Here is a 13,290-nt window from a genome sequence, read left to right as displayed (position 1 = left end):
CAGAATTAGCCACAACTCTTATAAATCACCATTTTCAAAATGCATAGGCACTTCCTCCTCTACCGTGGACGCTATGAGTGCAGAGTGTTTCCTTTAGATTCCCCTTCAATGTGACTTGGAGGAGAGATTACTGAGGGAGACCTTTCCCATATAGTGAGAGGGTGAGAAACAGTTCTGTTATGTCAGAACACGGATACATTTTGGTCTTTAAGTGGCTAAATTCTCCACTAAAACTGCTAATCACATTATCACAGGTTCTATAGTTTGTTATGGTTCTATATGGCATCTAGATTGTTAGATGTAGGGGTGATGATTTTCGTGTGCTTTTAGTTGACTGGACTAGTTGTTTCCACCTAAACTAAGTTTATCAGTAATTTTAAAAAATACTCTCTGCTCATTGTATGGTATAAAAACAAAATGACTCCCTAACGGATAACTCAGGCCAGGGATGCTTTATGAATAGAAAATCTCCTTTAAAAATGAAATTTTTCACTTAAGAAGTTAATAAAGTAATATTTGAAAAAACCCTAACAGGGACTTCCCTGGTGGTTCAGTGGGACTATGCGCTCCCAATGCAGGGGGTCTGGGTTCGATTCCTGGTTAGGGAAGTAGATCCCGCATGCATGCCTCAACTGAGAAGTCCGTCTGCCACAACTAAGAAGTCTGCATGCTGCAACTAGAAGATCCCGCATGCAGCAACGAAGATCCCACGTGCCACAACTAAGACCCGGTGCAGCCAAAATAAATAAATATTTTTTAAAAACCCAAAAATCTCTAATAGCGGGCTGCTGAAAATACTGGAGTTTCTTTGACTTTTTAGAAGTTTCATTTAATTATGAAATATACAAATTTCTTTTACTTGAAGTCTTTGTTGTTTAAAACTTTCCCTCCGATTTTGAGATCGTTTAAAAAAAACAAAAGCTACCTCTCATGTTTTCAAATACCATTGTTCTCAAAATGTTAATTTAAAGACATACTACTGGAGAATAACATTGAAGGCAATATTTATCCTCGAGATACGAGAACCATTTTAACAATTTAAAAGCTAACATTGACATTCCTAACATCTGTTTCTAATACCTCTTCTGCCTGCCACTTGTGGGAATGATGTGATAGTGCTTTTGTCATGTAATGTGACCAGGAAGGTGGGCTGTGTGTCACTGTGAAATAATTTCTAACCAAGTAGCCACTCCAGGCCTTGGGATTTGTCCAGGTTAGGTCATCCAGCTCAGTAATGTCTACATTTGTGTGAGCGCCCACTTGCCTATATTTAGTCTTTCCAAATAGTTTATAATTGGTTTAGCTCATTGGATTGCTTGCTTTTTGGATGATAGAGGTTGGGGGGGGGGATGAAGGAAGTATAAGGCTTGAATTTGGCAGTCTCTTTACAGGATGTCTCTCTTAACCCCTGCTGAGGTTAATTTACATAAAACCCAGCTGTGTGTGAATTTTTCTAAATTTAAAGTTTATACTTATTACCATAGGGATAAGATTGTCAGCACTTAACTGAATTTATGGTCTTGCTCTCCTGTATCTGGACCTCCTGGCAGCTTACAGTTCCGTTTCCTTTGGATAACAGGATACAGCTGGCGGCAAAATTCTCACCTGTGGAATAGCCATTTGGAGTTTTGTTCTCTATATAGGTCTCTGCAAAGCAGCAGAAACTATTTTTGCAGGAAACCGCAAGCCTGTGTTAAACACCAAAAGAGGATTGAAATAACATGTGCAAGTGTTCCTCTTCCCTGAAGTACCAATCATCATGCAAGAGCCTAAGTATGGTGTGAAGCAGCTCTTTGCCCTCCCCTTTACTTTGAGGTTGTTGTCCAGTTAAATGATGCTGAATTCCCCCACTCTGGTCTCTGTTACCTCTCTGGCCAATCAAGCAAATTGATCCAGGCTGGATTTCTTAAATAAGCTACTAGGTAAGCCTTCTGGGACTAGACTGACCTTAGATATTTTGGTAAGATTGATTTTTGTTCTTACAGCTGTGGATCCTTTACCATCAAATGGTGTGGAAAAGCTGATTAATTTCTGTCTCTGATGTTCATGTCAATCAGGTATTTCTTTAGTATTTATTGGGTGCTCAGTACCATGCCAGATGCTGTGACAGGAGCAGTAGTGGTGTGGAGGAGTGCTACAGAAGACATATACGGGTGTGGTGGGCTGGGATAAACAAGTTAAGGAGAAAAGGTAAGCACAGAAATAAAAGAGAAATAAAACGCAGTGTGTGACTTACTGCTGATTGTATAGATTAGCTTATCTGCAAGGTGGAAGGCATTATCTTGAGCAAAGGAGTGAGGACTGGACTGAGCATGGTGCATGCAGATGGTGTGTGTAGGAGCTGAGTGGAAGGGAGGGTATGGGGTAGGGGAGAGGAGTGCTAAATAAGGCCGCGTAGATAATGCACTGAACACTATGCAGAGACATCAGAAGGGGTAGTGGGGGAACCTGGATGGCCTCTGAGAGTTCACCAAAGATAAAGGGCATATTTAGTAGAGCACTGTTATCTGTTGGGGTTCCCATTTCCCTCATCAATGCCCTTTATTTAGAATTAGACATCAGCAGTGATTAGGATGGTAGAGTAGTTGAATGTGATGCAAGGTGAGTGCTGAAATGGCTAATCACATAACTCATACCAGGCAATAAGAACAGGAACTTAATTTATTGAGTATTGTTGCTTAGTACTGTATAAACATTTTACACACATCTTTTATTCTTATTTTCCCCCATTTTACACATGAGAATAAAGCCTGGCAGTTAAATAACTTGTCCAGGGTATGCAGCCAGAAGTGCAAGAGTTAACAACTCAAATCCAAGTCTGTCTGTCTCCTTCTCTGAATTATATTGCCATTCTCATTTTTATCCTTGCATTCTTTTGTGAGGGGTTGCTAAAGAATTCTGTTTTTTTTTAAATTGGGGTATAGTTGCTTTACAATGTTGTGTTAGTTTCTGCTGTACAATGAGGTGAATCAACTACATGTACACATATATCCCCTCCCTCTCGGACCTGCCTCCTCCCCGCCACACCCCCCCTGCCCCCCCCCCCCCCCCGCCGCCAAGAATTCTTAAATGCTAGAAGGTTGATTGCCCAATCTAGATGGGCACTGTGCAGTCATCTGTTCCTTTAGTATCTTCATTATTATCAAAGTGGCTTATAGAGAGTTGGTGTAAAATAAATATGATATGGAATATTTTGCAGAGGAAATGTAGTGAGCTTATTAATCTCTCTGTTGGCAACTGCCAGTCCCAAGCTGCCCGTGTGTGTCTGTGGATGCAGCATCTGGGCTTATGAGCCCTAGGGTGTAGGGCTCCACCTTTAGAAGAACTAAGATGGGTTAAATGTGTTCCCCAAACTGTGATCACATCTTAGTTTTAGGCTTTTCCCTCCCTTTCTTGAAGCAAGGCAGATCTTAGTGCTATTGCCTAGAACTTCCTAAAGAAAAGAGGTTGGTGCCCCCAAAGAACCTTGCTAAGTGATTGCATACTACTATGTAGGCAGAGAGGAAGCTGCAGAATGAAAGAAGCATTTTAGGAAGGTTGAGTCAGAGGTGCAAATGGAGCATGGAGAGATTTTCTCAAGGTGATAAGGCCCTGGCACTCACGTCTACAAGCAGAGGCAGGTAGACTGGCAGTGATTCCTACTTGGGGAAGGAGGGTAATGTGGGCTGCTTCTGAGACCGCGTTTATAGAGTTCCATGGCTGATAGGATTTGCCTAGGGTTTGGGATGAGGATCCCAGGGCCTGTGGAAATTGATTGGGAGGCCAGCCTTTGCTTGCTGCACCTCAGGAAAGCCATGGTGAGGTTCTGGCCTGGCCTTACTGGTTGTAACCCGCAACAGATACTTGCTCTGTCTGGGTTTGAGTTTAGGCTACATGATTACCTTCCAGTGAAACTTTTTAATGAATCTTTGAACCTGCAGTTGTGTATGATCCGACATTTGAGCTGAGCTTTAAAAAAAGAGGGATGACAAAGAAAGGAAAGAAAAGAAAATGAAGAAGAAAAAACAAAGCAGAGATTTGTTGATGCCAGTGCCATTGTATGACCATAATTTCTTTAGGCTAGAGCTGTGTCCACTGGTTTGTATATTTTCTCTGTCTTCCTTCCTTGGCTTCTGAGGCTGAGCAGCTTTGAGGCATGTGAATTTACATGAGTGCCCCTCCTGACTTCTCCCATCATCCCCTGCTTGCACTTCTCATTTCTTCTGTATTGTTCTTAAGAACTTACTGTGCTGTCTTGTCTTTGGTTATGCAGTTTTTTCTGCACTACACTTCTATGTCCACTTGGTGAAAATTGCCTCAGGGTTGGCCTCTTCCAGTAAGCTGTGTCTGGGCCTCCACCTTCTAGAGAGTTTATAGCTCCTTCCTGATCCTTGTAAAATTTTTATTATTGCACTTAATCATATTGTACTATAAATTACCTGGTTACTTAATATGTGTCACTTATGAAATTGGTACCGGCCATGTGGTGTTTATCCCTAAAGCTCAGCATCTAGCTGTACATGGAATATTCTGAGGGCTCAGAAATATGAGATTATCTCCCATTATTGAGTCTTTATGTGCCAGGCAGAAATTATATACATATATAAAGAAAAGGAGGCCTTAAGCTCTAAAAAGACTATGGTGTACTCTCCCATATGAATTTTAGAGCAAGCTCTAAGATGAGTGTAAGAAAGTCAGAGTTTTAAAATTAAGTTTAATTTCTTAATTATTTTAATTAGTTAATTAATTATCGTGGAAAGAGTTCTGATTTTTTTGTTCCACGATAGTTACTTTGCGTGTGTATGTTTGCCCTAAGTTCAGGATCATTCTGCCTATTGGGGTAATCCAGCACTGATAAAGAAGAAATTAAATGAGTGAATGTGGGTGTTAGTGTTTTGTTGTTTGGGTTTTTGTCTTAGTTTGCTGAATCCTTTTGTTTTACTGTAAGTATTGCGCTTTGTTAGATTCTTCATTCTTTTCATATCCTGACTACCTGCCATAGGCCCCTCTTCCCATCTCACCCCAATTCCGACTAGTGCTTTGCTTTTTTCTTGGTGTGTAGTAAGTACTGTGTCATGAGACGGTGGGACAGAGCAAGGCTTACTGTGCCGTGAGAGAATCAGACATGTGTTATGGATCTCAACACCATTGTTTCCAAAAGTGTGGGCCATGATTTCAAAGCAAAAACATCACAAGGTTTGGTCTTCTGATTTGGACTCTGGTGGTGGAAGTGGGGGGAGGGGACCGGGCAAGAGTCGGCATTATTTAAGAAGGCTCCAGTGGATGCTCATGTGCACTAAGATTTGAGAATCACTGCTTAGAGCAGACTGCTCAGTTATTAATCAGTGCGTCTTTTTAAACAGAAGAACTTGGACATTTATGAGGCTTCGGTAAGATTTCCTCAGTCCCTAATTCAGGAAATGTGTTTCATACATGTAGTATTCTATATTTTTTGTATAACTTGACATCCTCCCCAGGAAGAGTCTGTCTGCTCTTTGTACTGTGCTTCTTTTTCTATTGTTCAGAATTCCTGGCTCCCACCCTCAACCAGTTCATAACATGTTTATAGCCACCAGCCCAGACTCCTTAGGAATGAAGGAAGGAGTCTTTGGATCTTGTTATTTTCCTTGAGGAAGACCTGAATGTTGACTGTTTTGCAAGAATCCAGAGTATGCATTGTCATTTCCATGTTAACCCTCACCCCAAATGTTTGTGGGTTTCGAAGGATTTACTGTAGCCCAGTCTTAGCAGGGTCTCTGGCCAGGGAAATTCATTTGAAGCACATTTTGCCATGGAAGTACCCTGCAGGTAAAAATACTCTGTTTACACTTGGCTGTGTCCCAAGCAGCTGTCCTCCTCCTAATGAGACTGGGGGCTGCACATCTTTTTTGTGGATTTAGAAGCTTTCCTGTTGTGGATGACAAAAATCATTCGCAAAAACCAATTGAAGTGATAGGTTTGTCAGAGACGGACAGCTGGTCCTTAGGAAATGGGCTGAGATCTCCAGGCTCACAGGTTCAAGAGAGTTTGCAGTCTGCAGTATAATTACCTGATACGGTGTTGAGGGGGCCCTGTGATTCTCTTCCCCCTCCTGCCACCTCCCCTTGGGCATTTCGTTAAGGGTGGAGCACCTGTTAAAGGCTTGTTTAGTGTACTGCGTGGCTGTGGCTAAAGAATAGTGAGTTTGGTTTAAGTTTACAAACATATGGCTGCAGACATTCTTGTTTTAATTGCTTTGCTTTTATTAGTTCTTGGGACCTTTAGTAAAGATTGTAGATTTATTCAGTGTTTTCATTTAGGAAAAAAAAAAGGTCTTTTTACTCATTTCTAGGTCAGTTGCGATACACTGAATGACTGGGGACTTAAACCAGATGTGCTGTGTGTAATGTTTCCTTTCTGATTGCAAAAGTAATACCTGTTCATTGTTTAAATAGTTATAATTAAGAAACATAATTTAGGAATGAAAATTCCCTGTAATCTCCAGAAATACGTACATTTAACATTTTGGTATTTGTTCCTCCAGATCCTTTTCTATGGTTATTTTGTTATATTTTGCAATTCTACTTTACCCACCAACGTGTTTTAAGATGGAAATGCATCTCTTGCTACCTGAAGGCTTTCATTTAACCATTTATACTTTTCAAAGTATTTTATGTGGTAGTCTCCACTGAGACCCAGAAACTCTGCCAGGAAGAAGGAACAGTGGCTTCTACTCTGTGCCTGGCAAGTGTGCTTAAGTGCTTTACTTGGCACTTTTTTTTTTTTCAATTCAATATAAAAAGATTTATTAAGAAGTCGTTCTCCCACCCACATCCTCTTCTACCGTGTGACCCTCACCTTTCATATCCAGTTTTATTAGTTTCTAATGTATCCTTCCAGTGTTTCTTTATGCAGATACTAGCAAACATGGATATATATTCTTATTTCCCCCTTTCTTACACAAAAAGAGGATACTATGCATACTGTTTGGCATCTCACTCTATTCACACAGTATATACACTGGAGACATATTCTACATTAGTACTTGGCACTTGCTTTTGATTCTTACCCAACTCCATAATATAGGCAGCAGTTATTATGCCCTTTCTACATGTAAGGAGACTGAGGTTCAGACAAGTTAAGTGACTTGCTCATACAGTTCATTAGTAAAGAACTTGGATGCCTACCCATTTAATCTGATTTCTCATCTAGAGAATATTGTGCCACACCCTATGCCTTTCCTGTATTGAGAAGTGTTTTTTTAGATGAAAATATTTTTTGAGACATATAAAACTGTTGAGTGAGGACATAGTGCTCCTTTGGATTATTAAGAGGTATTTTTTTAGTTTTTGACCAGGAGTTGGCATTCTGTGGCCCACTGGCTGAATCTAGCCTTCTTCCTCTTTTTGTAAATAAAGTTTTATTGGAACATGGCCCCACCCAAGTCATTTATATATTGCAGCAGAGACCATATGACCTGCAAAGCCTAAAATATTTACCATCTGGCTCTTTACAAAAATGTTTGCTGACACCTGTTGTGGACACCAAGTTTTATTTAGGTGTGTAATTTTTTTTTTTTTTTTTTGTAGCTTCTAAGGTTTTGCATTCGTTTGCTCAGGCACATTGGTTGGTGGAAGTGCTTTCTGTCCTTTACTTCCCCCAAACTAATCAAACGGGCATATCACTTCTCGCTTGAGTTTCTCTGTGATCCTGTATAGTGACTGAGTTTCTACACAGTCATTTTCAGGTAGAGTGAATTGCAAAATATTCCAAAACTTTTGCTACTGTTAATGTTCATACAAAGCTGGTGTACATTCTGATGATGGTTTGTGCATTGCACCCTATGGTGATAGTTTATGTTAAAGTGCAAGAAGGGATCAGCACAAAGTCTAATCATAATCAGCAGTGCCCTGAGACTTCTTGCATGGGGGTGTTGTGGGAGCGTGTAGATTTGTATAATTGAGACAGTTGCATTAAAATTGGTTGAGTCTTGTTTTGACATAAAGTGAACGTGTGACATTTATACAATAGCAAGCTATTAAATTTGGTTTTCCTTTGAGCATTTTGAAATAAAATGCAAAATGTGGGAAGAATAAAAATACTTAATTACCGTGCTTGTAATTATTTCACACCCCCTGAATTTATGACTCCTCGGAACTGTAGCAGGTTACTACTGAGTGGCAGAGTTGGTGAACATACTTAAAATCACATCATTTAAATCTTTGAGTTTTGATAGTTCCTTTTCTTCATGGTCTCTTTCAAATGGCATGCAACCTTTACTGTCCCACTGTGTCTGTCACATGTTGTGCTTGTGTTACATGGAAGCAGCCCAGTAAACTTGTGAACTTGTGCAAGGTCACTCACTAGTTAGTTATTGGGTAAGGAAGAAATTCTAGGGTTTTCTCTCTTAAAATTCCTTGATGAAATGATTGGATGGACATAGTGCATTTCTTTAATTTTCCATTTGGGAAAGCTTGATAAAAATTCTGTTGGCAAAGCAAAGAGTCCAGTGATCTCCAAATTGGTCTTGGTGTATACGTTGATTTTTAAGTGCATTTACTTTGACCCAAAAGACTGCCTTCCTGTAATATGCTCCTTTTTTACAACACGGTTCTCAAGTAAGTAAAGTAAGTCTGTTTAAATGTGTGAAATAAGTTGAGGGATTATACGTAGCAAGTTTTCGATGGTTTAGCATCGGAACTCTGAGTTCTCAGTTTTAGGACCGGTTTGAGGGTCTTTCATCTATTATCTGTATTACTAGCTTTCTTAATCTCTTTGATTTTTTGGGTAAAAGTCACCTCACAGAGGCCTTCTCTCAGCACCATATTTAAAACTGTATCTTATTCATTTCCTGTTCCCTCTGTTTTATTTTTCTCAATAGCACTCACTAATCGCTATCTGAAAACTGTTTATTTTAATGCTTTATTTATCTGTGTTACTCCTAGAATAAGGTCTGTGAAGCTTCTGTACTCTCAGTGCCTTGAGTACGACGGTGCCTGGCACATTGGAGACGCCCAGTGACAGTTGAATTAACAAAGTCAAAGACAGTCTGTATTGCTTGTAGAATGAGGGCTAGACGTAGGGCAAGTCAATTTGTGGCATCAGACGGGGTTTGAATCTGGGTTCTCCCACTCTTGATGTTGATATTAAATAATTTAATCATTGAAAGAACTTTGCCCTCCCAATGAAATGGGAGAAAATAATCTTTTTATGGGGATTAAAAATTATATTAGATATAAAGCTCTATAAATGTTAGTCCTCGCTTTCCTCTGGTATGTCAGCATTGAAGAAGCCTAAAGGCAATCTGAATTTACCAATCTGATGCTTCTGGGGTCATTACCTCGATGACTTCTGACAGATTTATTCTTTCAACGGCTGTGTTGCCAACACAACAATGACCTGTCCATTTGACCAGTGTGAATGGACAGACACTTTGTCATCCCTCTTTAATCCTCATATCAGAATAACTTGTATGGGTTTGGCTTTGAAATAAGTTTTGGCAAGTTCATGATTGCAGACAGTTCAGATGGCATCAGCCCTTAGAGCCAAGTGAGTTTCACCAGATCTTTCGTCAAATGCAGTGGGAACATCAGATAAGTTGATGTTTGTGGTCCTTATACACGTCATTCTAGGTTTTTTGGCAAATCAAGAAGCATCAGAGGGCTGTTAAGTCACTAGTTTGTCTCTGTGGATTTCTCCAAACCTTATGGATTACAAAGTGTTAATTCCTGTTTTGGTTTCCACTGATATTTCTTCTGCTTGGGATGACAGGAACACTTCAGAAGTTATTAAGGCAAATTGGCTCATAAATTTATAGGTTCTTTTAGTCTTTTGTCCCAGGTAAGTCTGAATAGGACCTGCAAAGCTGATTAAAAGACCAGTGAGCACAGTGAGCTTAATTTTAAATTAAATGGATATTTAATGCGTTGAGAAAGTACTCAATCTTCAGTCTTTCTTTTTGTAATTTATGCTTGCTATTTGCATCTGATGGGCAGGAAATCTCTATTTTTCTACTAAAAGCGTTGGTTATTGCTACATTTCTCAAGCTTGGTTTTCAGTGTGGATTTTTGCAGGTGATTTTTAGCACCTGTGGGTGCAAAATCATTAAATGAAGGCTGGCAGAAGGAGAGAGTGCCCTGAGCCGGGAAGTCTCTTACAATGTGTGTGTGTGGCAGGTAGACCAGAGGATGAACGGGGCAGGCAGGGAGGTGGTCAGTCACTGCGGGGGTTCCCTGGCTGTGAGCATGTCTTCCAGCAGAACACAGTGAAACCCATGGCCTGGTGGTTGGAGGTGATTGTGCTTAGGTGCCTGGTTATAGATTTTTTTTTTCCACAGGTGTGTGTTAACTGTTTTTTTTGGGTGAGCCTTGATCCTCAGACACACACAGCCTGACCAAACTGGCAGATTTGTGAGAATTTTAATATTGAGAGGATTCTGTTCTTGGAGTTATGCACGGTTGCTAAGGCATTGCTTTTTATTCTAAAATCTGGTCTTGGATAACCTCCAGTTTATGCTGTTGGGATTTCAATTAATTGTTACGCTTTTGTGATCTGGTCTGGTATAATACCACATATGGGAATTTAATTTTTTTTTGCATGTATGAATGACATTCCTGTACTGTTGTTTTTTATATTGCTGGATAATAATTTAATCCAGTCCCCTATCATGGGTAAGACACTTAAAGTTGATTATAATGAAATCACTTGGGTCTGCTTCTCTGACTCTTGTGAAGATGGGATCAGCTTATTCTCAAATTCATTGTATTTGGCAAAAGACCTGCCCTTCTGAAGTACACAATACTGGACGATGATCATTTTGGCTTAGAGGAAATCCTGGTCAAATTACCAAGTTAAACTTTTAAGAACATGCTATTCTCAGTATTCACAAATGTATTATGTAATGCTGGAAGTCTCCTCTAAAGTTCTTCCTAAGATTTTTGTGAGAATTCATTTAGTGCAGGTAACCACAGGGAATCCAGCTATTAATTTTGAGGAAAGTGACAACTTCTCGTTGTTGGAGGCCAGCAGTAGCCCCCCTTCTCTGAGAGGAGGGCTGAGAGGAAGAGGGCTCTCTAGTGGTCTGCCGATCCCTCCTACCCTAAGCGCCCCAGTGAGACTGGGGGGAATCCCTGGTTAGGTAGCATCATGTGAGTTTGGGGGATTATGTAAAAGTATAACTGCACACACGCTGTTCTTGCTTTGGTAACTGATTTTAATATCCTGTTGGTTTGTTGTTGAAACTTCTTCTATGACAGTGAAGCCTTTTGTCTTTATTTTTCAATCAGAAAATCTTTCTCCCCACTTGAAAAGATGGAATCTGGGTTACAAGGCATTTTGCAATCTTTGACCTTCTTGCCTCCCCAAACCCCTAAGGAAAGCTGGGCATCCAGTAATCTCAGACTTGTAATTGTGCTTTTGTAACCTTGCTTGACATCTAGGACTTTTGGAGGGTTTTAAATTTTTGACGATAACTTTTAATTTTATTCTCATTTATTTCTCCCTTTTCTGTTTCAGTGTCCTGGGTCATGAAACTTAATCCACAACAAGCTCCATTATATGTGAGTAAATTGCAAGATTTCATTTTATACTTATTTTTGCTGTTTAATTCTTATAATAAACTCAAAAAATGCTCTCATGTGATTATCAAAGGAATTTTTAACCATCTACACATGAATTTATTGGCATAATACACTTCAGAAATTGAATTTGATTTAGTAAATGTTAAGTGACTAATAATGCATGATACTGAGCGGAGAACAAATAATGCCCGTAAGACTTGTGAGGTAGACTGATCGGGGTGATAAGATGTGTGTATAAAACAATTGCATTGCCCTGCCAAACAATACTCCGGCTTATTTTTATGTACAGTGCATTTCTGTAAAAGTAGCATGTAGAGCTTCCTACTGCCATGGTCAGTTATACCCTGTGCCACAAGTAGGTGGCACTCTTTCATTGGCAAAAGTGCTATTTACTTTAAGAATCTGGGTGAAAGCTGATATATCATCTCCCTAAAGTGAGGGAATTATAAGATGAAATGGATAAATGAATGAATCGAGGCTGGAAAAAGTAAATTCTAGGTGTGTGTATGGTTTTTTTAAAAAAAACTGTTGTTAGAGTGAATTATCTGAATCAGAGTGGTGAAAAGTGCCTGTTTGGTGAGGAGCTGGCTTAGAGGTATGGATAGTTAGACTTGTGAGAGGCTGGAGGGTTTGGGGTTGGTATGGTCTGGAGACGTGAAAAAAACTTATTTGATGGGACAGGACTTCAGTCAGGTCTTGAAGATGAAGGATCATTTCGTTGGCTGAAATATCCTCAGAATTTGTTCAAGGCACAGACCAGATGGTAGAGGGATGAGTGGCAGTGAGCATGTTGTTCAGTGAGCGGGGAAGGATGGTAGTGGAAAGTCTGGCCCTGCTGAATTTGTGTTGGCGGTGATGGGAGATAAGTCTGAAGAGGTGGGTGATGCTTAGTTGTGAAAGCACACAAGAAGGTGTGCGGAGTTTATTTTGTGACCGCTGAGGAGCTTTTAATGGTGTTTAAACAGGCTGTTCATTTTATGTATTTATTTTAACCATGCCGTGTTAATAAAAGTCATATACCTTTCTATCATAGAGCAGTCATGTGATCATGCTCCATAGTTTATCTCTATGTTAAATGTAACATACAAAGGAAAATATATGTGTTCTTAGAAGATATTTTATGTTCTTATTTTCTCTCCAGACTACTTGGAGACAATTTATTATGTTCACCAGTGGGTTTGCACATGAATTGAATACCTTGGACTTAAGAAAACAACTTTATATTTTGGTTTGTTTTTTAAAGTCCTTTTTTTTTTAGTATTTATATTTATTTATTCATTTGGTTGCGCCGGGTCTTAGTTGCGGCAGGTGGGCTTCTTAGTTGTGGCATGAGAACTCTCACTTGTGGCATGCATGTGGGATCTAGTTCGCTGACCAGGGATCGAACCCGGGCATTGGGAGCGTGGAGTCTTAACCACTGCACCACCGGAGGAGTTTCGAACAACTTTATTGAGATAAAATTCACACACCATAAAATCCACTCATTTATGGTTTTTAGTATATTCACAGTTGTGTAATCTTAACTTCAGAACATTTTTATCACCCCAAAAGAAACTCCGCACCCTTTAGCAGCCACTCATCAATTCCCCCTCCTCCAGCCCGTGGCACCCACTATCTACTTTCTGTCTTTATGGTTTTACCTGTTCCGGAAATTGCATATAAAGGGAGTCATACAATACCTGGCCTTTTATGACTGGTTTCTTTCATTTAGCGTCATGTATATAAGGTATATGTTAGAGCAAGTATAAGTACT

The 13,290-nt window shown here is 39.8% G+C and overlaps 1 protein-coding gene across 11 annotated transcripts in view; it reads left to right on the top strand.

The window, feature by feature from the left end:
* Positions 1-13,290, top strand: part of AKAP13 (A-kinase anchoring protein 13) — a 351,713-nt gene that overhangs the window by 93,787 nt on the left and 244,636 nt on the right. For all 11 annotated transcript variants that reach the window (XM_057541952.1, XM_057541951.1, XM_057541950.1 and 8 more), the window contains exon 2: positions 11,473-11,516. In XM_057541952.1, coding sequence (XP_057397935.1) covers positions 11,484-11,516 — 33 coding nt within the window. In that variant the 5' untranslated portion in view covers positions 11,473-11,483. The remainder of the gene's footprint in view (positions 1-11,472; positions 11,517-13,290) is intronic.

The sequence above is a fragment of the Balaenoptera acutorostrata genome, chromosome 3, assembly GCF_949987535.1.
Source record: "Balaenoptera acutorostrata chromosome 3, mBalAcu1.1, whole genome shotgun sequence".
NCBI classification, from domain to species: domain Eukaryota; kingdom Metazoa; phylum Chordata; class Mammalia; order Artiodactyla; family Balaenopteridae; genus Balaenoptera; species Balaenoptera acutorostrata.
Note: the sequence above shows the minus strand (reverse complement) of the source record. Positions and strands in the feature narration are given on the sequence as shown.